The following is a 26,437-nucleotide window of genomic DNA, read 5'->3' on the forward strand; positions in this document are numbered from 1 at the left end:
AAAACATCGCTCTTAACCCTCCCCTGGGTCCACGTGGGGAGCCCTTCATGCCATCAACACTCCTGGCCTCTCCATACCATGTAACTCACTCCTTCCAAAGGCAGGAAGAGTGGCTGATATAGAGTGTGAGTTTGTCATTAAGAAGCTGGCCAGAAGTGGCTCTGACCTTTCCTTCTTCCCACTGGGATCTGCCTACTTAGAAGCATGCTGGCCCCTGCTCATCCATTTAGAACAGGGTAAGCTACCATGGCAGGGGCATAGGACTGGCCAGTATTGCCTGTAACTGATGGGGGTAAGTCTGTCTAATTCAAGGGTGCAGATCTAAGCCCTATTCTCCAACCTACTTTGGTAATAAACATGACATTTCAATCCCTAGCTATCTGACCCCCGTACTGATAAGAATTTGAATAGGGGGAAAATGGTTATAATTTACTGATCCTCCCAAAATCCTTAATACCAAAAAAAAAAAAAAAAGACCCAAACCCATTGCTGTTGAGTTGATTCCAACTCAAAGCAACCCTATAGCACAGAGGAAAACTGCCTGCCCCATAGGGTTTCCAAGGCTGTAAATCTTTATGGAAGCAGACTGCCACATCTTTCTCCTGCAAAGCAGCTGGTGGGTTCAAACTGCCGACCTTTTGGTTAGCAGCAGAGCCCTTAACCACTGTGCCACCAGGGCTCCTTAAAATCCTCTGAGGGTGGGAGGGAGACATGTAAACAGCAAACTAAGGCAAGAGGTCTACTATGGTAAAGTTCATTTTTTGGTAAAGAACTTTACTTAATGGTTACCAGAACCATTAGATATGCCAAATCAATTACTATTCCCTTCTCTTCTTTCTCAATGTGTCTGTAGCTCCCAGTAAGTTGACTGCTCTCTCCTTCTTGAAACACTTTTTTGTTTTGGCTTTCAACACACCATGCATGCTGGTTTCCTCTCATCCCTCCGGCTCTCCTCCTCAGTTTTCTTTGCTAATCCGTCTAATTCCTATGGTGGACTGCAGGCCTAATTTAATGTCTCTTCTCTATCTCCACTTTCCCTCTAAGTGATCTCATCCCTTTTCATAGCTTAAAACACATCTTTACATTGAAGATGCTCAATTTATATCTCCTATGTGCAGTAGGTTTATCCACTTGACTACCTATACCTGACATTTGCATGCTAATTGTCAACTCAAACGTGGTCAAAATAAATATCTGATTTCCCTAAACCTATTTCCAAACCGGAGCCCTAGTGGTGCAGTGGTTAACAGGTCATCTGCTAACCAAAAGGAGTGCAGTTTGAATCCACCAGCCACTCCTTGGGAACCCTATGGGGCAGTCCTACTCTGTCTTATAGAGTTGCTACGAGTCGCAATCAACTCGATGGCAATGGTTATTTCCAAACTGGAGCCTGGTGGTATAGCGGTTAAGAGCTCATCTGCTAACCAAAGGTCTGCAGTTCGAATACACCAGCCGATCCTTAGAAACCCTATTGGGCAGTTCTACTCTATCCTATAGGGTCGCTATGAGTCGGAATTGACTGGACGGCAATGGGTTAGATTTTTTTGGTTTTTTATTTCCAAACTATTCCAAACCCAGTCTTTTAAATAGCAGTAAGTGGTACCATCACTCAGTCAGCTGCTCAAGGCAAAACTTTTCATTCCTCTTGTTCCTCACCTCTACCCTCCCACACTCCATCTACCAACCAGCTAGCTCTGTTCTAACTTATACCCATATGCCGAACTTGTCTGCCTTCAAACAACTCTATCCACACCAACATCAACTCTCTCCTTGACTATTTGAAAAAAAAAAACCTGCTAACTGGCATCCCTAACTCCCCTTTTGCCCCATGATAATCCATCCTCCACAACCCAGCTAATGAGCTTCAACCACCAGGACATTAATTCCTGGTCTTGGAATGACCAAGCTCTTTTCAGCCTAAAGACTTCTGCATTGGCCATTCCTCTTAACAGAAAACTCTCCCATTCAATCTTGACATGGCTTGCTCTTTCATATCATTCTGGTAGTAATCTGAATGATACCTCAGCAGGATGGCCTTCCTTACCACCAAATCTAAAGTAGATACATTTTCCCATGACCAAAGACTATCAAATCATAAACTGTAATGAATAAATTCCTTTTTATTTTGATCTGCCTGTTATTTTCATGATCACATGAAGGTAGCCAACAGTGTCTGGTATAAGGTAAGGGCTATTCAAAAAAAAAAAAAAAGCTGAGTAAACACACCGACTATATTACTGCATATTTATTTACTTCTTCATAATTATATAAGGCATCAAATCTCAAGCATAGGAGTTGAACACTACGTGTCGCACAGTTCAATCAGAAAGAACCCATAACTACTTACGGAGTCCCACCGAATGTGGTTTGCCATTATCATTCTTACTTGGCTGCACAAGTGGAGCAAATGAAACAGCAAGAATATTTTTACTTTCCCAAGTGTTTTGTCCAGTTCGCATAATCTGTGTTAACTATTTAGAAAGAAAAGAGGAATAGAACAGCTTAATCCTAAAAATGGATGACCTTTTCGTCACAACTTTGTTTTAAAACAATAATTGCCAGAGAGCTATACAATCACTTTACAATCACTTTTTGTGAAGGCAATTGAATTACTTCCATTTAGATATTTACTATAAAATAATACAAATGGGATTAAATATATTTTCTGTTCAAGATACATATTCCAATGCAAGTGAGATGCCCAAACATGGCCGAGTAACTCTGCATGTTAGATTTGAGGTCTGATAGCTTCCAGGGTTACCACTCCAATCTGTACTTATCATTGGCTCTCAAAAGACATGTCTAAGATAGGTTCAGTTGTTTGAGTAAAGCATTGTATTAATAAAACCATGTTTTGATTACTGTTCCAACGAGTTAGCTCAATCCTATTCCATAATGGTAATGAAATATAGATTCTAATTCTAACCCCAACTTGGTATTTCACAAATAAATGCTATTACTTACAAATGGACTAGGAAAGAGTTTTAGCTACTTACTCCGCAAAGACTCATCACTAGTCCTAGAAAAAAATATCGGCTCAGTATCTGACTTGTTCAAGTTGATGTAGTACCTTCAACATAAATTATAAAAGCAGCCAATTATCACATTTTATGTTTGTACATTGTTGTTAAGTGCCATCGAGATGGCTCTGACTCATAGCGTCCCTATGAATAACAGAGTGAAACATGGTCCTGCGCCATCCTCACAGTCATTGCTATGTTTGAGACCACTGTTGCAGCCACTGTGTCAATCCATCTCACAGAGGGTCTTCCTCTTTTTCACTGACCTGCTACTTTATCAAGCATGATGTCCTCAAGGGATTAGTTCTTCCTGATAATATGTCCAAAGTACATGAGACGAAATCTCGCCATCGTCAGCCATCATCATTTCTAAGGAGCATTCTTGCTGTACTTCTTCCAAGACAGATTTGTTTGTTCTTACTACAGTCCATGGTATACACAATATCTTTGCTAACACCACAATGTGAATGTGTTAATTCTTTGGTCTTTCACTTGCACTGTCCAGCTTTCACATGCAGATGAGGGGATTGAAAATACCATGGCTTGGGTCAGGCATATCTTAGTCCTCAAAGTGACATCTTTGCTTTTTAATACTTTAAAGAGATCTTTCGCAGCAGATTTGCCCAGTGTAATTTGTCATTTGGTTTCTTGACTGCTGCTTTCACAGCCGTTGATAGTGGATCCAAGTAAAATGAAATTTTTGACTTCAATTTCTTTGCCATTTATCACAATGCTATTTATTGGTCCAACTGTAAGGACTGTTTCCTTTATGTTGAGGTGTAATCCTTACTAAAGGTTGTAGTCTTAGATTTTCATCAGTAAGTGCTTCAAATCCTTTTCACTTCAGCAAGCAAGGCTGTGTCATCTGTATATCACAGGTTGTTAGTCTTCCTCCAATCCTGATGCTGTATTATTCTTATAGTCCAGCTTCTCAGATTATTTGCTCAGCATACAGATTGAATAAGTATGGTGAAAGGACACAACCTTGATGCACACTCTTCCTGATTTTAAAACAGGCAGTACACCCTCGTTCTCTTCCAACGACTGCTTCTTGATTTATCAACAAGTTCCACGTGAGCACAATTAAGTCTTCTGGAATTCCTATTCTTTGCAATGTTATCCACAATTTGTTATGATCCACACAGTCCAATGCCTTTGTGTAGTCAGTAAAACACAAGTAAACATCTTTCTGGTATTCTCTGCTTTCAACCAAGACCCATCTGACATCAGCAATGATATCCGTCATTCCACATCCTCTTATGAATCTGGCTTGAATTTCTGACAGTTTCCTGTCCGTTTCTGAACTGTCTTCAGCAAAATTTTGCTTGCATATGACATTAATGATATTGTTCAACAATTTCCACATTCTACTGGATCACCTTTCTTTGGAATGAGCACAAATATGGATCTCCTCCAGTTGGCTGGCAGGTAGCTGTCTTCCAAATTTCTTGGCACAGACAAGTAGGGGCGTGCTTCCAGTGTTGCATCTGTTTGTTGAAGCATCTCAATGGGTATTTTGCCAATTCCTGAAGCCTTGTTTCTCAACAATGTCTTCAGTGCAGCCTGGACTTCTTCCTTCAGTACCATCAGTTCTTGATCATATGATACCTCCTGAAATGGCTGAACACTGACCGATTCTTTGGGGTAGAGGGACTCTGTGTATTCCTTTTTGGTATAGTGACTCTGGTATTCCTTCCATCTTCTTTTGATGCTTCCTGTGTCACTCAATACTCTGCCCGTAGAATCCTTCAATATTGCAACATAAGGCTTGAATTTTTTCTTCAGTTCTTTCAGCTTGAGAAATGCCAAGCGTGTTCTTCCATTTTGGTTTTCTGACTCCAGATCTTTTCACATTTTATTATTATACTTTACCTTGTCCTCTCATGCCTCCCTTTTAAAATTTTCTGTTCAGCTCTTTTACTTCATCATTTCTTCCCTTCGTTTTAGCTACTCTGTGCTCAAGGGCATGTTTCAGTCTCTTTGACAACCTGTGTTTTTAATGACCTTTTGCTTTCTTTATGTATGGTGTCTTTGATGTCATGCACAACTCTTCTGGTGTCTGATTATCAGTGCTCAGTGCATCGAATTTATTCTTGAGATGGTCTCTAAATTCAGGCAGGATGTATTCAAGGTCATACTTTGACTCTCATGGACTTGTTTTAATTTCCTTCAGCTTCAACATGAACTTGCATATAAGCAACCGATGATCTGTTCTGACTGATGATATTGAGCTCCTCCATTGTCTCTTTCCACAGATGTAGTCGATTTGATTCCAGTGTATTCTATCTGGCAAAGTTTGTACAGCAGTATATAATAAATGTTTAATAAAATCCCAATGAGAAGTCATATTTTAAGTGTTTAAAAATGTATCTTAAAAGGAAAACAATCTAAACACTGGAAGAATTTAAGCAAGAAAATTTTTCCAGGAATGTTTTTTAATAAATATCTTTATGTCTTTATCGTAACTGTCAAACAATTTGCCACAGAGCACGGCACATGGTAATGGTGAGATCCCCTCAACTACAAATGACAAGTTGTGATGTTAAAGGACCCATAGGATATATAAACTCCAACCCATCATGCAGCCCTCAGTCGTTTTAGGTCATGTATCTTTTAACTTACAAATCAAAAAGTGTTTCAAACATCTCAGATTTAGATTACTGTGATTACTAAAGATCTTATTTCTTTGAAATACATTTTTAAACATTTTTGAAGTCATTTGCTTTTAAAAGGTCCACCCATTTTCTGAATAAATTAGTGTTTCATACATTTATTAGGTCTAATAATTTCAAAATAAAAGCATGCAAGAAAAATAAATTTAATAATGCTGATAAATGCCTAAACATATTTTCAAGTGAGTCTATGTAATTTTTTTTAATTAAATGAAGATGTAAATACTCTTTTTTTTTTTTTTTAATGGAGTTAAGCAGTTCAAACCAAACCATACGTGAAATTTCTTTCGATACATTTAAAGGGCTGAAGAATGTTGGAAACTGAGCAACTGTTAAAGAGATCATGGCATTCTACCCAATACCTTCTAGGTGGAGAAACTGGAGGAGGAGTTGCTGATCCAAGCCACAAGGGACAGCTAAGCTTTGTCAGAAGCCTAAGTCTCCTCCAATCACATCACAGGGGTCTCTTTAATATATGCTTTGGATAAATAATTACGCATGTATTTCAAGTTTTCCATACAGACAGAAAGAGCATTTCTTCTTTAAAAACTACAACGTACTTTTCACTGACATAGTATTCTTCCAATCTTAACCAAAAATAAAAAAGGTAAAAATCAAACCCAAGTGACAATTATAGCATTATCACTTCAAAATGATGTGAAAATCCTCATCATTCCTAATATGGTTCAGGGGCTGTGATACAGAAAGGATTGAGGGGCTCAGGGAAATAAAATTGAAAAATAACTGCTTTGAAGGCTACTTTTTAATAGTAAATTATTTTAGGAAAATAGAACCCTAAGCATCTTTTTTATCAAGCAAAGTGTTGATATGTTACTAAATATCTTCTGCAAAGGCTAAGAGGAAAATAATTTAAGTTTCTAACAGACAACCAAGTGCTGTAAAATTTTCACCTGTAAGTCCTACAGTTACAATCTTCAGATGTCTGGTTTTCATCTGTTTCAATACTGCTAGATTCCAAAATTTCACTTTCCCTTCCTCTTAACAAAATCTGCTAGTAGTGAAACAACAAAAGGAAGCTTGTGCTCACCAATGTACCTTCTCAAAATGATTAGGGCTATAGGCCCTCAACCTGGGCTCTTTCCTCTCCCATCATTATCTGCTTCCATCCCGCCAGCCTATGGAGCATGGAACTCACCCTGGCTGTACCTCATCAGGGGTCCTTTCTTGAGCCAGGCTCGCTGGGGTTCCTGTGTTATTAGTGTGCGTGGGGGGGAAAGGTATTTACAATAATAAATAATAATTCATATACATTATGTGATTATATGATGAATGTCTATCCCCTTCACTCGAACTTTAGTATACTTTTTAGATCCACGGTGTGCTGAACACCTGGCATGGTGTTTAACATTTATTACATGAAACAAACATATTAAAGAAAAGTAGTAAGAGTTAAAGACTAATGTGTTTGCTTCCTATGCCATAAGCAAAAGGACAGTGAAAGTTACCTGATCCTCTATAGGCATGACTAGAATGCCTCCAACTTTTAGCAATATTTTCATGTAGTTTTCGTGGTCTTTTTGCACTCCAGCTCCACAATAAATTCGATCATACTGATGACTGTCAGAGGCTATCTGGAGGCAATTGCCAACCACAAATGCAGGTTCACAGAACTCAAATCTGCATGGAAAAACAAATGTATTTTAATTAATTTAAACAAAAGATTACATCTGAAAAAATTAATACAAGCCAGTTCTTTGAAATAATGAAGTTACCAAAATAAATTATAAGGATAAAATATCATTATAAAACATGGAGTTTAACACTGGTCAAATGCACTGTTTTATTATTATGTTTTAAAAACATTAACCCATTTTTGGCCACACTGAAGCCTCACTTATGCCTTAAAAAAATGAATATAATGAAAATCCCATTACAACACCAATCTTGTGATGCCCAGCAAATGATATATGATAATAATGAGAATTGCAAAGGTAAAACAAATTAAGAAAAAAATCACTTTCCATTGTCCTTTCCAAAAAAAGGTGAGGGGCTACTGGAAATGGTCAGGGCGTGTGCAGTACTCATCTGGGTGCTACACTGTTGTTGAGGATAAGTTGGCGGAGCTTTATCACCAGAGGGAGGGACCAGTGTCCTGATCTACATTCCCTTGCAACCACTAAAATTAGGAACATTTTCCTAACAAATTTTGGCTGAGGAATTTACAGGATTGGGACAGAGACCAGAATGAACAGTGTCTTTTCTTACTGCTGCTTTGGCCTCTGTGATCTCTCCTAAGCAACAAGAGAAGAGATGTGCTTTCAAAGGAAAGGTATTTTAGCCAGGCCACTCCTTTGTGGTTACAGTGTTGGTTCATGGTATATAGTTATGCTTTTACAAACTACCTGATTTAGACTTCTACTTTATTAAATTCTATTTAGACTTCTACTTTATAAACTGCTGATAAAGAAAACTAAAAGCAACCTATAATACATACTTCTGATTAAAACTCCAATGCAATAATGAAACGTAATCTTTTAAAATTAATTCCTATAATATCTTTTCACTTTTTAGTTGATTAAAGTTAATATGATCATACAGCAATTATCAGGCTATCATCTAAGGATAACATAATTCACATTAAAAGCTCTGGCATGCAGTGAAAAATGACATTTATTTGAATTGCAATCATTTTTACTTTGTAAAATATGTCCTATTCCTTGGTAATTAATAGGAGTTTCCATTAAAATTCACTGAAACACAGACATATTATGAACACTTAGTTTACCAGAATTATGCCCTATCCTCAATTTCCCCTCACCTCGACGAGGTCATGGCAGGGTGGGTTTAGCAGTATATGCCCTGTGCTTGAGTCTCCACACCCTTGCACTAAGGTGGTCCACGGCCTCTGATTTCTCTTACTAACCACCTCCTCATGCTCACAGTTTTCAGGTCTCGTCCACATGTATGCTCCCTACCGTAAATAGGGTACACTCAAACTCCTTTCAGTGCCAGGTGGGCTCATTACACTTCTCCACCAAGTTGACCTTCCACACTCATTACCCAGGATTGTTACCCACAGCACACGCCATGCTGGAGCCAGAGGAAAGCGGCATTATCACAAACTGTACTGAAACCCTCTCTGTAGGCACTGTCCCCCTGACTGAAATACTCTTCTCTTCTTCCCTGAATAAATGCCTACTAGCCTTCAAGATACAGTTCGAATATTAGCTTCCCAATGAAGTCTTTCCCAACTCTGTCACAGTATCTCATTCTTTCTATTTGCAAAGCACACACAAAACTTACCAAGGTTAGGGACCATGCTTTACTTCTCTTTTATGCTCAAGAGTACAGCAAAATCTGATTGTCTAAAATATCACCAAAATAAAATGTCTTGGCTTTTAAGCATCAGATACTATGGTTTAATCATTTTTATCAAAGTTATAGTAAGTATCCCTTAAAACTGAGAAGTTAGACTACTATTTCCAATAAAGTCTCCCTAAAAGTCTTCTTATAAAAATTCATTTTTAATAATTTAATTTTATAATAATTTAAGTCATTCTTATAATCTTCAGGATGAATATGAGAAGCAAATTTAAATAATCAAAGAGTTTTGAATTATTAAACCTCTTTTATCATTGTTGTTGATGCCATCAAGTCGATTTTGACTCACAGTGACCCCATGTGACAGTGCAGAACTGCCCCATAGGGTTTTCTAGGCTGTAATCTTTACAGGAGCAGATCACCAGATCTTTCTCCCCAGGAGACACTGGGTGGGATTATACCACCAACCTTTCAGTTAACAGCTGAGCACTTAATGGTTGTGCCACCAGGGCTCCTTTTATCATTAAGTCTGTTAAATCAACTCTGAAGTGTACTTATAGCTTGAAAAGCTTCCTACTAGTTAAAAATACAAGACAGCTTACAGAACATTACCTAGGAAAACACTATTACAGAAAAGCAACTTAAAATTTAAACTTACACTTCTCATATTAGTGATACTTCCTTCACATACTCTCATACCCAGCAAATTAATTAGAAAAAATTTAGTGCCTGATTACCTTATGCCAGTAATTAGCACAGTTCATTCAATCAAAAAGTATTTACTGAGCAAAAACTGCATATAAATACTGGGAACACAATCGGGAGTGCTCATGGAGCCTACAAAGAAAGCATCAAACAATCCTACTAATTAAAGTATAATTTACAACTGTGAGAAATGTCTAAACGAAATGAACGAGATCCTGTAAGGTTGAGGATGAAAGGAAACAGACTCGGGAGGTCAGAGAAAGGTTCACTGAGGAATAAGCTGTGATCTGAAAGGTGAGACAAGAGCAATCTAGAGCTACACTAGACAATATGGTAAACACTAGCCACATGTGGATACTTGAGTGCTTGAAATGTGGCCACTTCAAACTGAGATGTGCTACAAGTATACAATTCACATGGGACTTCAAAAACCTAGTAACAACAAAAACAAAAAACAGAATGTAAAATATCTCAATTTTTTAAAATATTTTTATATGAAAGAGTTTTTTGGTTGAACAGCCACATAAACTGAAAATATTAAACAACTATTTATTACAGGTAAATAGGAGCTTCAAATACATTCTCCTTAAAAAACACACACTTTCCTTTGAAACATCCTCCTGGCTTTCCTGCTATCTCTTAGACTATTTCTTCTGAATTTTAACTGTATCTCCATCATCTATTATGGTCCTCAAAATACATTTACTAAGTAAGTGAACCATGTAAGAAACCAAAACGCCTTATCTACCAATTTTGAAGATGAACCCAAATTTGACAAATATGTTAATGACAAAATCTCAGGGCTAGAAGAAAAATCTGCATAGAAATAGTTACAAAAAAAGCACATGCTTATAGAAATCCCTACATTAACATGATGGTTCATGTTTTACTAAGTTGATTACTACACTAACTTGGCTTCAAGTTATAGAATAGAGGATTTTCTTTTTTTCAGCATGCCAAAAAAACAAAAACATAAGCCCTTTCCCTTTAAATAAAAGGCACTTTTTTTTTTTCTTTTTTGCCTATCTTAAAACTTTAAATAAACTACCCTTATTCATACATAGTTGAGAAAACATCGTCAATGATTACCCTTCTGAAGGGGCTTCTACCTATGGAGTGTTACAAAGGATTGTAGAGAAAAATCAGATCTGTAAATTCATAATTTCTACTAGTGCAAATGGAAAATACACTTCTAATAAACACATAGTCTTTACACTTTTATTTTACATGTTTAACTTCCTTTACCAGAATATTCAAATTTGAAAGACTGAATTTAGAAGACAATATTCCACAACGACTGGATTATTTCTAGATATGAAAATAGCAAAAATAAATAAAATTGGGGAAAGACTATAATATTTTTCAATGTTGACTCTAAAACATCTAGAACATAGTAGAGAATCTATATGCCAAACACTTCACAAAAAATTATAAGTACTAATTTAGTAGTTATTAAAAAAAAAAGTCTATCAGAGATAGTATCCCATCTGGGAATTATTATACTTTTAACTACGGTTTGGCCTTCTCAATCAATAATATATGAACTCATAACAATTACTTTAAAAAAAAATTCTGAAATTTCATAATGTAGCAATTTTAATTCATATATATATATGAGTTATGGATTATCTCTTCTAATAAAGTACTTACAGAGGTACATAGCTGTATTTCTGATGAGGTGCATAGTTGAAAATCTTACACATTTTGTATTCTGATACTAAAATAATGTTGTACTTTTATAACAGCTTTTGATATATATAAATTCATACCAATCAGGATATCGAATGACCAAAATTTCACTGCTTATATTTTTTGAAAAAGTCTATGATTAAAATTTTTATGGTAAATGTTTATGGATGTGTTCATTTATATGTATGAATAACTAAATGACTGATCTTACAGAGATGGTGGCCACCATGTTATTAAGCAGAGTAAATTACAACTTCTCTTAATTCCTCTGAGGCAGAGAAGTAAACAAAGAAAACACTTTCTTCGTTAGGCTATGACTCTCTGTACCTAAGTTTCCACAAACCTCTACAGACAAAGAACATATTTTAAACCACAAATGCAATTTCTATGCAAGATGGAAGACTGTAGAAATAAACTAACCAGAAGTTCTCAGTTTACTACAAAGTAGTACTACACTATTTACAGATTTACACATATAAATCAGGTTAAAAATAGTGAAAGAGAAAATCTGAGTTCCACCTGTTCACATTAACCACCCACTAAATGAAACCCAAGCAGAAAAACTGGCAAGAAGTCTACCAAAATGACACTTCATATGTGGTTTTAATTATACTTGTAAAAGTTTGATTCACATATTCTTTCTTCAGTTTTTAAAAGTGATTTAGGAGCGTTCATTAAAATTTTATGTCTGTAAGTAAAATTAAAAGTAGCAATCATTCTTACTCTTGGAAGAAAATTTCGAAAACAAAACTTTCCAGACAGAGATAACTCACACTCCTAAATGACAATATGTTATCTACATACAGAAGAAAAGAAACTGAAAACTCTTAAAGTGTAGGTAATAACCACAAAATTCACTCACTTTAGGTTTACAATCATCTACTGATTTAAGCCTGAAAATCTAATGGCTGATTTTTAGACTTTCTCTTACGTAGAAAGGAGAAATATTTCACATACTTTTACTAAAGTGTACATCGGAAATCATTTATGGAAAAATTCACACACACACACACACACACATATCTAGGTTTAGAACCATGAACATTTGCCCAACATAACATCAGGATTCTAATCACTTACCTTAACAGTGGATCTTTAAAGATGCATGCTGGAGTATCTTCATCTTGAGGTGGACAGATGCCTTCGTTCACAGCAGGGACCTTGCCAACTTGCCCATATAATTCTTTTGATAAGCTGCTAGGAGATCAGGGTGACCTAGCCTTGCCCTGCAGCTTCCCTCTTAGACGGATAGTCTAGGTCTAGGAGCTGACTGAGAGTAGAAAAAACAACATTCCCCTTCAATACACTGTGGAAGTGGGGGCTGATAATTTGTAAACCTAGTTAATCATGTGCCACAGGATGCTGTCATTGAAATTTTGAACATTTATTCCAATGGAATAAAGGACTTTCAAGGACATGGGGAAGAATCCCACCTGGTTCTCATACCTCATCCAAAACAACCCGCCAAATGAATCACAGAAATTTCTTTTTCTTAAAACATTGTGTCATAATATGCATTGTGAGTTTTAAGAGCTATGACCTTTGTTAAAACAAGACAGAACTTTAGAACTTTCCTTAGGGAAGAGAATAAAGGGAAATGAGTTGGAGATCTCTTAACCACCAAATGTACTTATACCTTTCAAACTCTTATAACCAATAATTAAGCTATTGAATTAAAACAATAAAAAAAGACTTTACCTTTTCAAGTGTTTTCCCTTCCAACTGCAACCAAACTCATCTAAAAATAAGTCAAACGCTATTCAAAGCAAAGTGTTAAGAGTAAATACATTGGTTTTTCATTGAATGAAGATTTAGAAGAAATCCTTAGGACCCCTTCCCAAAAAAAATCTCTAAACATTTTCATAGGAAATGTGATAGAAAGTCATATAAAAGAAGTGAGCCTTCATGTATTTCAACAATAATTTCTTCTAAAAATGTACCTGAAACCATCAAACTTTTCCCCATGACTATTTCTGAAGATTTCAGTCCCAACACCTGAATACTTGCAATGAGTAAAAAATGTGTTTACAGCCTGTGAAAATTGTTATAACACTACCTTCTGAACATTATTACTGTATTATAATGTTCAAATATTTGACACATATTTTTCAATAATGTTCAATATATAATGAATTACATACAGCAAAACTATATATGCAAAACAATTATACCATAATTTTCTTAAAGATGCAGCAGGGCTACTCTACTTATAAAGTTGACATTTAATTTTTCCAGTGGAAAAGAATCACATGTGGAAAATAATAAACCAATTTTTTTTTAAACAAGGAAACCAGACATTGCCATAAATCAATAAAATCTTCTAAAATACAAAAAACTATTTTAACTCTGAATTTAATTTGAAACTAAATTAGAGGAATGCATTGTCTCTTCCACCCACCCCTGCCCCAGCAATAATTCATGTCAGGTAAGTCTCTTTAAAGAACAGGGTAGGAGCACTCTTCAAATAAAAATGCTATATTGCCCTTAACCACTGTGACAGCACTCCTTAACTACAACCTGAAGGAAATAAATTATAAACATAAAAGTGCTGCTTCAACTTTCATATCTGGAGCTAAGGTGCCAGGTTGAAATTCACTTGTAGCTTACTTCTATGGGAAGAAATATTAGAATAAATCAATGTGTCCATCATCATAGCCAAATCAGACCCAAGTAAAAAGACTAGCCAGCTCAGGTTACGATCTCTCTCTCTAACCCTCAATTTTCACACTAGGAAATGTGGACACCAATATCACCTCTAGGGCTGTGGATAAAACACATAAAACGGTACATGGTACTCACTGAATAGATAATACATATTAGGTACTAATATTTTTTATCCTCTCATTGATGTTTTCCTCACTTATATCATGACCCATCTATATGACAGACTATACAGAAACTATACAGAAACAATGACACTCCATTCATGTAGAAAGAAAATCCCCAATAAATCAGATTACACAGCACTCATTAGGCTATCGATAACAGAACATTTCCAAAATCACTGCCAGATCTAGGAATTCCTTTCTCTGAAATGACACACTCCAAAGCATGCATCCTACAGGGCTAAGTCAACTACATATGTGTATATATATTGAATAAATACATAAATATAGCTATAAATAAATGCTATATTAATTACTGACTCATTTTCAGGGTATTTACAGGAAAAAGTTTACAATACAGGCTCCTTTAATTGACACCCTCTTCCAAATTAGCTTGAGAGATTCTTTTGCTTACTGAACATGCACAAATACTGATTCATACAATTTGACCTTTTCCAATCTCCTGTCTGGATCAGAGTGGCCTAAAATAAAGATATTTTGGAGAGCTTTTGTGAAGAGCAGAACAGAGGTCAGCAAACTATGGCCCATGGGCCAAGTCCAGCTCGCCACCTGCTTTTGTAAATAAAGCTCTATTGGACCACACCATGCCCATTCATTTATGTATCGTCTGTGGCTGCTTTCACACTATGAGAGTAGAGTGTTGTGACAGAGACCATTTAACTTACAAAAAATATTTACAATCTGGCCCTTTATGGAAAAAGTCTGACAATGTTTTAGAGGGCCCATGAAATCAGCTATCAGTTTTAAAAGGCAATTTCACTATGATTTGGGAATACCACAGATATCAAGGCAGTAAAGCAAACATTAGGGCATCCCCTTCCCTCCTATCTCCAAATGCAGTAAATTCAGTGTAGTCTCTCCAAATTATTTCATTTACTGGTACAGGACTATAATATAGAAAGTTTAAAAATATGTGCATTATAATAAGGATACTTTCTAAAAAAGAAACACTAATTTCAAGACTCAGGACCCATGTTTTATACACATACAAAACCACACATTTGTATTGTTTAAAAGGTCATCTTACATTATATATTCAGATATTGATTAGTTTATTAATTTTTCCCACCTACTGCCTTATTTGGGGGAGCCCTGGTGGCGAAGTGGTTAAGACCTACAACTACTAACCAAAAGGTTGGCAGTTTGAATCCACTAGCCACTCCTTGGAAATCCTATGGTACAGTTTTACTCTGTCCTATAGGGTCAGTATGAGTCAGAATCAACTTGATGGCAACAAGGGTTTTTGTTTGTTTTCTTAGTCTTATTTCGGAGTTCACTATGATCTTCAATAGATTTATGTAAGAAAATTTCAAATATGCAGTTCAAATCATAAATGATATAACAATACTTTTGAAAAAAGGCCTGATTAAAACAAAGATCCAAACCAATATGATAAATAAGTTTTGAGGCGTATCTATCAGGTTTTAACTATTTGTCTCCATGTTACACATAATCAAGGATAACCTGGCGTCAAGGAATACATGAACAGCAATTAATTTTCCCGAGTTATTAATATTTTGTTAATTAAAATATGTATTTTACTGAGTCATACACAATTAAATATAATGAAATGGCTGGGAAATGGGATTTAAAAATCACTTTGCCCACCATTTGCCAGTTTTTCTCTTAATTCACTTAAGAAAACTGAATCTAAGTAGAAAAAAAAGCATCAAGAAAAACTGCAAAGCATCAAGAAAAATTGCAAAGAAATCATGAAAACACAAGTTGGCTAGGAAGAGAAACACTGTATCTGCCTAATTTCTACCACAAAACCAAATGATATAAAAAGACCAGAAAAGAACCACTGCATGACCTGTTGTCAACTCTGATTACTAAACTTACAAGCATTCACTACTTTATGCAAAAAAACCATTTCCCCAGTACCTACTACTCTTGTGGGCAAGCTATTTTATAATCTGAAACATACTAACAGTAATATTTCTGGACATTACTTGAAAACTAGAATAAATTTCTAGAACTAATTTTTTCAGACTAGTTTATTAATATAAGAATCTGTTTCAAAAATAAGTTATAAACTTCAGTAACAACTATATTATAAAGTCTGATTACTGTAAGATTATTAAAATAACAAGACTATTAAAATTATATTTAGATCAGTCATATCAGTATAATTTATGATCCATCATTTCATGAATAACAAACCTGAATAAAACATTAATAACAAAAGAAAACTCAAGAAATGCAAGAAATTTCGATCATTTTACAATTACATGTAAACAAACTTAGAAAAATTTTTAAAAGTGAGACAAATACATATAGAATTCAAACTGATTTGTTTTATGAACTGTTTAATATTTATATCAATACAGCAATGCCTTAAATAATGACATATAGATACTTCAGCGAGTCAAGATGCTTCTTTGAGTTTGTGCTGTCCAAGTTAATGACTCAAACTGCATTTTGTGTGTTTTCAGGGAATTATAACATTAAATGTGTTAATACCTAATATATAATAGATCTTACAATAGACCCTAAACATCTGCTTTTACTAGTATTACTTTTACATTTCCTAAATTTAAGTATTCAGAAGATCTCTATGTGTACATTAAGTTTCAACATCAAAACACTTACAAGCAATTCAATAAATTCAACAAAACTCTATTGTTCCAGTAAACTATATAAGAAATACCCATGTCCATATTTTAAGTACTCACCATACTACAAATCACAAGACAAGAGAGAAACAACAGACATAAAAGGATGTAAACACTGAATCTCAAATTTTTTATTAATAATTTGGGCTAAAAACTATTTTATGTGTAACAAACAACATGTTATTACTGGAAATATAACATGAGCCAACACGGTAAGCACTTGAAAAATGCTACAAAATCTGAATTATATGTTATGTTTTTCTAAAGAAAAGTATATAAGATAATGGTAGGCATTCAGCAAATTGATGCAGAAAATTCAAGTGACTTGCTCAAATCCACGGTGGTCCTTCATAAACCAATTACAAAACTACCTAGGTAGACAGGAGACCTTCCCTTCTCCCTATAGCACTGGGGCCGTGGCTGCCTCCTCTTTCCCAGCAGCACGCTAGTATTCTGTTCTACAACCATTCAAGTGTCAGTTTGCAAGAGAACTGGCAATGGCAAAGATTGAAAGGGAGAAAAGAGGGAGAGGATGGGCAAAGAAAGGGAAGGAGAAAGGAAAATATGTGCCCACAGACATTAACAGGGCCTTCTTAGCTTCTCTGTCTTGGTGCTACTCTCTCCAGAGGAAACCCTCAGCTCTGATTCCAACTGCCCCCAGGGTCTCACCTTGAGGGTCCATGGCCAGGGCCTGCAGAAGATTGAGGGCCCACTCCCAGCAAGCCAAATTGGAAGTCTGAATGTGTTTTGCACTAAAACTTTGTTACGTAAAGTGATTACGTTCTAAACCTGTGACTCCTAGCCTTGCTAAGGCTTTCTCCCTTTGAAAATATGACAGTTGTACAGAAAAATGAGAGCTGTAATCCTCCAAATTTTACATAATTTCATGGGGTACATGGATTTTGGCCAAAGAGCCCCTGCTCACAGTACTATCAAATACTGAATTTTAGTAACATTATGCACTAAATAGATTTTCCCTGCCAGCACAAGGATCAAACCCCGTGCAGTATTTTTTCCAAGGGAAAGCAGATTCTAATTTTAAAGCAATGGATTTATAAAAAGAGTTATCAAACACAATCCTATCACAAGATAGATCAATGTATTTCTATGTTAATTTTATTTGGGTATATTACAAAGTAACAATGTTTTTTTTAAAAAGTCCTTCTCATGCTAACGTGTCGCTCTTATATTACAAAGAGGGAAAAGCTATTAAATTACTAACCCAAAAGTATAAAACTAGTTCCAGAAAAATATTCTAATCACAAAAATCTTTACCAGTTGTATCTCCAGAAAAAAAAAATTAAAAAAAAAAAACCTGTACGATGTTTAATGAACGAGCCTTACTTTACTAATAAAGTGACAATAACATAAAATTATAAAGGTTATTTTACTTATAATTTACTGTATAAATTTACAAATAACAAAAATTATAATACAGAATCATTTTCCTAACCTTTTTTCTTTAACGCGTATAACACATTAATTTTTGCTGTGTTCAAATTAGCAACTCAGGGTCAATAATAAAGTAATAGTGTTGAGAAACAGGTGTTACACATATCACTAATCAAGTGCTTTCAACCAAAACTACAGATGTGAATACTTACTTATCAAAGCTATCACTATTTCTGATGAAGCTCTCCAGCTTTTCCTTGGCATATTCCACCACATCTGAATGAAGCTCAATCCCATGATTTATTCCAAAAGGACCTGCAATCGTAGCAGCAGCATTTTTATAAAATATTAATAATGTGCCCTTACAGAGCTCTTTCAATTTCTGCTCATTTCATCTACCATAGGACCACTTAAGGAGGGTTTGAAATATTCGAACACCTAACTGAAGCTGAATGGAAATCTTACTATTTACATTGCTTTTAAAAAAGAAAAGTTCCACTGAATTTCCTATCAAAGACTACTGTGCAGAAGGTTGACACCTGCAGAGTTCTCTCAAAGGAGTAGCTTATCAGGCAGGACTCTACTGTCAAGGGAACAATAATCATACTTCTGTGTGAATTTTACATTCTTTACCAATATATTCTCACTTATCATTAGGTTAAAATTCAGTAATTCTAAAGTGCCTGAAATCACAGACTTACATAGGTTACATAAAGGTCGCACACCTCCACCCACCCCCCCAATAAATAGTAAATTTGTCTAGCACCAAGACGACACTCTTTGTCTTTTGGAAGCTCCCTGTCTAGCAGTCTGCAAGCCGGCACTCTCTGCCAGGCTGACTGTATTCTGGGTTCCAGTTAATTTCGCATTTCTAACGTGGCAGTTCTTCTTGCACATGGTCCAGAATCAGGGAAAGCTTTCTCTACCCCAGGAGATGATCTTGGGATAGCTGGTTTCCCCACCCTGGCACCAGCTCACTGACCATTTCCCAAAGCTATTTATTGCACACTACTGCCAGCCACCTGCCCCACATGAAACACACAATCTCATCTAGTTATACTAGCTCCTGTTGGAACTTCTGAAATTCAGCCAATCAGTTTTTCCTCACTCGACATTTATGCTACACTTTTGTTTTACTGACACTGCTCTCTTACGAAACTGAGTGTGTATGAATTACTTTTCGTATCTTTAGAAACTAACTGGATCTGGTCTCTACTCAATGTCATTAAATATACAATGTACATTGGAGTTGTTTCTATTGACTTCTAACCAAACATTTTGAAACAACAAAAAATCACATAATCATAAATGAACATGCCTGAATGTTCAAACAGCACATAAAAAATGTTTTGTGATCTAGGAGATACTCAAATTATAAAAACTAAATCAAAATGATCAGATACTGCCTTCAAGCCAAACCAGCTTTAAAAAAAAAAAAAAAAAAAAAAACAAATCTATTGCCATCGAGTTGATTCCAACTCATAGAGACCCCACAGGACAGAGTAGAACTGCCCCCATACGGTTTCCAAGGAGCGGCTGGTGAATTCACACTGCCCATCTTTTGGTTAGCAGCTGAACTCTTAACCACTACGTCACCAGGGCTCCAAATTCAGCTAAAGACAATGCTTTATTCTGCCATACTTGTGCCGTTCTATTCTATTGGTATTCCCTCAAAAAACTGTCTGATTCTCCCTGAAAAATGTATTCAGGTAGAAAGGGTAAATAAAAAGGTTCTGGTTTCATTAAACCAAAACAGACAGAATCAATTTCCTTTGTAATGTTTTCATACTTTTTAAAAATAAATTGATCTGACTGATGCAATCCTCAAAATATTCTGCTTCTCATTTCTCGTTTCCTTACTCTTGAACAGTTAACCTGTACCTGAATACTGGGACATCTGCCCAATATCACTTAAGGCCTCTCATAATCGTTTATTATTTAACATAGATAATTGAGTACAACTGAAACATTTTCTTTTTTAAAAAAGTAAATAAAAGTGGAAAAAACAGAGAAGCATGCAGAGCGATGTCAGTTTTTAATTTAGTGTTCAATCTGAATATTTTGAGAACTTGAATTTCCATAAGGGTCAACATAAAGAATGTTAGGAAAAATTGAATAGTTTTCATTTAAAAAATTCAAATTAGACTACAACTACTTAACATTATGTACAAATTGAGAAAAATATTGTTCTATGAAATGAGTCTAATTTCTCTTTAATCCTTTTAAGATATTCTACTGAATGTAAAACAGAGATTTTTTTATATTTTTGTTATCCATTAAGAATATAGTTATACTAATCAAACATTTTTATGAGAAAAGAAAACTAGGGCTACACAGATAAGAGATCAATAACAAGGGTCACTATTGCTAGCATTTTAAGTTTCCTATAAGACCAAATGCACAAGCACAATAATAAAGGCATTAAGAACCTGGAAAATAAGACTTCTGTTCAACACTTGAAGCTGCCTTATTCACTGAGGGAGTCTGGATTTCAGAGTTCTACATCCAAAGAGACTAGGTAGGCTGTGCTTCAGTTAAAGACACCACTAGTTTCTTTTTCCTTTACTTGCTTCCTGTTTATTGTCTAAAAGCAAAGTGGCAACTTTTAAAATTGAGGCTGGACGTTTGTTAAATTTCATGTTTTTCACATAACGTAACTGGACATAAGATGATTATGAAAGATACAAAATACAATTTCATTAAACATATAAAGGATTTGTTTTACAAATAGTATGATAAACTCAAATACAGAATAATACTATGTACTAATATTTAGGGCAAGATAAGATACCATTTATGATTTTTTTTAATGGATGGAATCATTACAAGTTTAAACATGAATACAGATCTTTAATTATCATTGCTTAATAATTTGAATATTACAGTAATTAATAATGAAAATTTGAGAAATGCATTAATAAAAGGCATCACCAATATCTCATTTAGAATGTTATATACTAGAACACATCAAGTGAATGATAAAAATGTAGTGCAATTATTTTTACAACTCATATTTGATATCTGTACTAAAGAGAATAACAGGAAAATAAAGCACAGAAAACTGAAAAGGCAGGCATTGCTGCTTCTGTGGAAGAAGACTGAGAGTTCTGCGATGGGAAGGAGTCATTTTCATCAACAAACTCTTGTCTAATGTGTTTTAACCATAAGCATGTATAACTTTTTTCAATCAAAAAATACTTGGCTAGACAGAGAAATGAAAAATAATGAAAGCATAATATTTTCAAATACATAAATCTGTAATATAAAATAATTCTAATAGAAAGGTACAAGTCATCAGTGGAAAAAAAATTAAACAGTATCTGAAGAAGATGTTAACAGGCCAGATGAAGCATAAACCTGACTGTTTAACCAATGGATTCCAATGTTATTTTGTATTTACCATGTAAATGAAGAGATTTTTCTATAAAATACTATCGGCTTAATTTTTATAATACATATTTAAATGACAAAGAAAAAGTATTAACAGTTGACCACATGCACAGAAGTCAACGTTTATTAAAACAAATAGTTACTGCAAAAAATCTAGGCATACTATGCAATACTAGAAACGATTTTAAAGGCAGGCAAAAGCCCCTTTATTTAGAGTAATAACAAATACAACGAACTTCCAATAAAATAAAGTCTAGAAGCTGTTTTTCTTTTGTAGTAATCAGATCTACAATCTAGCTCATTTATCACCCACCAGTTAGTCAAACTTATAAAGGCCAGTAATTATTAGGTTTACAAATCAAGTATACATGCAATAGCTCTACTGCTTATTTACACTGATGCTGACCCCATGTGACACCCAGCACTTGAGCCCCACTCCTTGCTCTGAAGCCTCCTGAGAAGGCTCTTTGAGAGTGATGTGTGAAAGCCTCCTAAGGCAGGTCAGGGAAACCTGAAAGCTTCACACTACCTTTGAAAGAAGCTCTCTGCATCTTCAGTATTTTGTGTAAAGCTAATTTATAGAACGCAGACACAGACAAAAGGTATTTTATAATACATAACTGAAAGAGCTGCAAAAATCAGCTAATTTTGAATTGGCAAATATCTGTTACCTGTTTTTACCACATTAAAAAAACAAAGATAAACCAATTTAAGATCCATTATTTCAATTAAAGACTCTGAGATCTAAAAACTGTGTTGTACTGAGAAAAATAAGTGGATTTAAGGTCGGATGTCTTAGTTTCAATCCTGGTTCCTCCTCTTAACAATTGTATAATCTGAGACTAGTCACTTACTGTTTGAAGACCATTTTTTAATCTTGTAATTATGTAAAAGTGCTTCACATACTACAAAGTAAAATATGTGTACAAACTTTTATTATAAATTATGTGACCTTTCCTTATATGTACAATTGGTTACTTGCAGAAGCAAGATCATAACTATGTAACTGGTTCTCAATCTTAACTGCATATTAGAATACTCTGAGAATCTTCCAATTAAATTTCACTTTAAAAGTAGACTAAATTACAAACTAGAGTAAACTGAAGTCGATTTAAACTGTAGATGTTTAGGCCCCACTGTAGACAGGTGAGACAAAAATCTCTAGGGGTTGTTGACCAGGCTCTGCAGGTAATCCTAACATGCAATCACTAACCAAATCCTCCTAATTTTTACAAAGCTCCATCTAAATGATTTTTAAAATCTATTCTGGACTGTCCAAATCTCTGTTCTCCTTGGTAAACTAACATCAAGAGTTTATAACAGTAAATAAAAACATTTTAGTCAAAACTAAATTATTTACCACAAGGGGGAGTAGGTAAATCAGTTATTTGATTTCTACGAAACTAGTATAGTGAATGAAAAGTAAAATACATATATAAATAAAATGAAATCATTTTTCAATAAACTTCAATAATATTTTATTACTATTTTTATATAAAACAAGGCAGCTTTGATGAGATTTGTGAGTAACTTTACAAGTAGTCGGGGACAGTAACAGGTAAAAAGTAGATAGGAATAGGTTTATTTCTTTCCCTGAATATCCTGTATACTGTAGAGACATAAAATAGTCCAAACTAGATAAAAGGGGAGAAAAAAGAATCAGCAAAAAGTTAGGTAATTATTACCTAGCTAATTAAGAGAAATTGTCCAATGTGTTGCTACTTATTAAAATTCTACTTAATCACTTATAGTTTCTCCTGTCCTATTATTTCACATTGGAAAAACATGTTAAAGACAAATACTGTCAAAGTTTCACTGAGTCTTGTCATATTAGCTTAACCATTCTGAAGCTAGCTCGATACATCTGAAACCGAAGACTTCTGTTCTCTGCTCTCCAGGATTGGGAAAGCTATCTTGAAACAAGTCCTGGAATTTACCAGAAACAAGTTCCAGTCCTTCAGCCTCCTCTCAGCCTATGGATATAAGTTCTATTTTCTTTTATTGTACTTGAATCTTACTAGTATATTTATACCAGATCTGAAAGTGCTGGTTTAAACAGTTACAGAAAATACAGGACCCAAGGCCCTAAATAACTACACATGTGAAATGTCTAAATATCAGGAACAGACATCACGATCAATTTATTCACATATTTCCAACCGACTGATAATATTCAAATCCAATATATTTAGAGAAACTTTCAACTATGTCTCACTCTACAATAAACATTAAAATGCAGGCTAAGTTTCTACCAACACAAATTCAATAAATGAAGAAAATATTCAACTATAATAGAGAATAGTTTAAAAAGCTGATTTAAGTAACTTCACATCTTGATCCAAATTCTTTTTAATACAAGTCATTTCCCTGGAAACTTTTTTTTTTTTTTTTTTTTCCATTTTATTCTCTTATTTCATTGCATACTAATTTGTGAAGTACCTAAAGATACTCTGGGCCCAGCATGGTGACCGGTCTCCATAAATACTCAACAAATATTTTCTGAACTAAACGAAGAACAGCCAATAAAAATGATACAATCCTTCAGATCATGAAGGACAGGCATGATTTCAAGAGTAGGGATGTGTCTTGTATTGCTGTATCCACTCCACCATTAGCACAGTGTCTGAGATAATACTTTCTGAATGAATGATAAAGTACATAAATGGTCCCAAATTTCAAAGGTTTACGAAAAAGACTGGGGCAGATGGTATAAAAACCACAAAAATATATGTCTGTCTTTGATTTTAAAATAATGTATGCTGGCAAAAGAATAATTTTAGTACAGCTACTCCTCACTTACCGACTATCTCATTATCAGTGTTTCGCATTTATGACAACAGTAAGAAATCTATTATCCAATTATTTTGCACATTAACAACGTACGTCTGGCAGTAATGAATGCCAAGGTGCGAGGCAAGGATAACACCGGCTATGACGATTAAGGTTATGTGTCAACTTGGCTGGGCCATTACTCTCAGTGATTTGGCACTTATGTAATGATTTAATTTGGTGGTTATGTAATAACGCAGTCATCCGCTGTTTTGTGATCTGATGTGGTCATCCTCCATTTTCACGTAACACCGATTTTCGCATAACAACCCAGTCTTTGGAACCTAACCATGTCGTTAAGTGAGGAGTGGGTGTACATGTCAAATCTACTTTATCTGATATTACCAAGGAATGATGGAATTCACACAAGTAAATTTTACAGGTAAGTACATTCCATTCAAAATAAATATTAATTTTAGCTGTTTGATATTTATAAAATGCAATACATAATTTCTTGTGTTTCTAAAGAAATTCTTCTGAATTCAATCAATGATAATTCCTATAAACATCCTGTGAATATTATGCAAAAAAGCAAGTGTCTTCAGAGCTCTATTAAGTTATTATTAAAGTGGAGAAACAACTGAATAAGACAGAAAAGAGGGAGAGAAGGGAAACTTCTCAAAGTATGCCTTTTATACTTCTGGATTTTTGAAAGAGAAAACAGAATGATGTTGAGGTTTCTGGCTTGCATAATTTGGTGAAAACAAGCACATTTTACCAAGATAGAATACAGAAGAGGAAGATTTATTGAACTGTTTTGTCTTTTGTTGAAAAAGGCAGAAAAGGGCAACCTGAGTTGGGGACAGGTTGAATTTTGGGAGTCTCTAACACACTGAAGCAGAGATCTGCAGGAGGTACTGCATATTTAAACACTCAGCTGGTGAAAGTGACCTAAAGGTCAGGAGCAGCTGGAAATCAGCAGACAAACCTTGCCTAGCAAGAGAAATCTGTGAGTCCTCTGCATATTAAGTATTACCTGAAGACAGACCAAACCCCCCCCCCCACCTTCACTACAGCCTGAAGCCAAAGAAATTCCCAAAAAAGAACAAAGGAGGTATTTGTAAGAGTAACACAAAGTGATTTGAACTCCAGGGTAAGAATCTTTGTAGGCCAATGGGTAGGGGAGGGGGAAGGGAAAGGGTAGACTCTGCAGAAGCTATGCCCAGAGAGAATACGAAGGCAGGTTCTAGAAGCAACCAAGAACTCCAGTAGGCCAAGTAGCCAGGCCCACTCAAATCAACTTCTGGCTCCAATCGGAGAGCACAGTCCAACATTCAACCCACCCTAGGGAAGAATATATAACAAGAGAAAGAATTACTACAAAGGTGCCAGCTCCTACAATGAAAGAGAGATGTTACAAATTATTTTACAAATAAGGAAACAAATTCAAGAAACTTTAATAATTTTCTGAAGGTAATGTATTTGGTTAAGTGGAAGGTCCAAGTTGAGGAGAGGTTAATCCTGAAGATGAAAGCTCAAGATGCTCAAAGAACCACCTCTGACATTTTTCACTCCCACTAAAGGAATTTCCTCTTAACTTCTAAGAAGAGTATAACCAAAAGACATTACTATGAAAACTGTAAAATATCTAGAACCTGTACTGCTTCCTAATATTTGATGTTTTTGTTACTTACAATTTGTTGCCCTGTAATAACCACCTGAGTATTGATTTTCAGAGGCAGCAACGAAGAGGGTTGAGAGTAATTACTTCTACTCCACAACCAGAAGACGCGAGAGGACGGGGAAAAAAAAAAAAAAACAAGCCTAAGGAAAAGAACAGTTGCGGCAACTCAATACAAGGCATAAGAGTAGAAAAAATGATGAACCGAAGTCTAACTGCAACTAAGAAGTAACAGTTTAAATGGCGAAGAACCTTTACTGATTTCATAAAATGAGACCAGGCTAAAGGAAAGCGTTCTTTTCAAAACACATTTGCTCACAGAATCCCAAATAAAGCACATACCAAGAATAGCCCTTATAATCTCTTAAAAAAAAAA

The 26,437-nt window shown here is 35.1% G+C and overlaps 1 protein-coding gene across 9 annotated transcripts in view; it reads right to left on the bottom strand.

The window, feature by feature from the left end:
* The window catches only part of PCMTD1 (protein-L-isoaspartate (D-aspartate) O-methyltransferase domain containing 1), a 121,482-nt gene that overhangs the window by 17,623 nt on the left and 77,422 nt on the right, over positions 1-26,437 (bottom strand). For 6 of the 9 annotated variants that reach the window (XM_023740946.1, XM_023740948.1, XM_023740947.1 and 3 more), the window contains exons 3-5: positions 18,434-18,536; positions 7,159-7,330; positions 2,348-2,471 (exon numbers count right to left, since the gene is read on the bottom strand). In XM_023740946.1, coding sequence (XP_023596714.1) covers positions 2,348-2,471; positions 7,159-7,330; positions 18,434-18,536 — 399 coding nt within the window. Of the gene's footprint in view, positions 1-2,347; positions 2,472-7,158; positions 7,331-12,448; positions 18,537-20,650; positions 23,998-26,437 lie in introns of those variants that run through there. The other 3 variants (XM_012558448.2, XM_023740953.1, XM_023740952.1) reach the window with 3 other exon arrangements.

The sequence above is a fragment of the Trichechus manatus genome, unplaced genomic scaffold, assembly GCF_000243295.1.
Source record: "Trichechus manatus latirostris isolate Lorelei unplaced genomic scaffold, TriManLat1.0 scaffold00169, whole genome shotgun sequence".
NCBI lineage: Eukaryota > Metazoa > Chordata > Mammalia > Sirenia > Trichechidae > Trichechus > Trichechus manatus.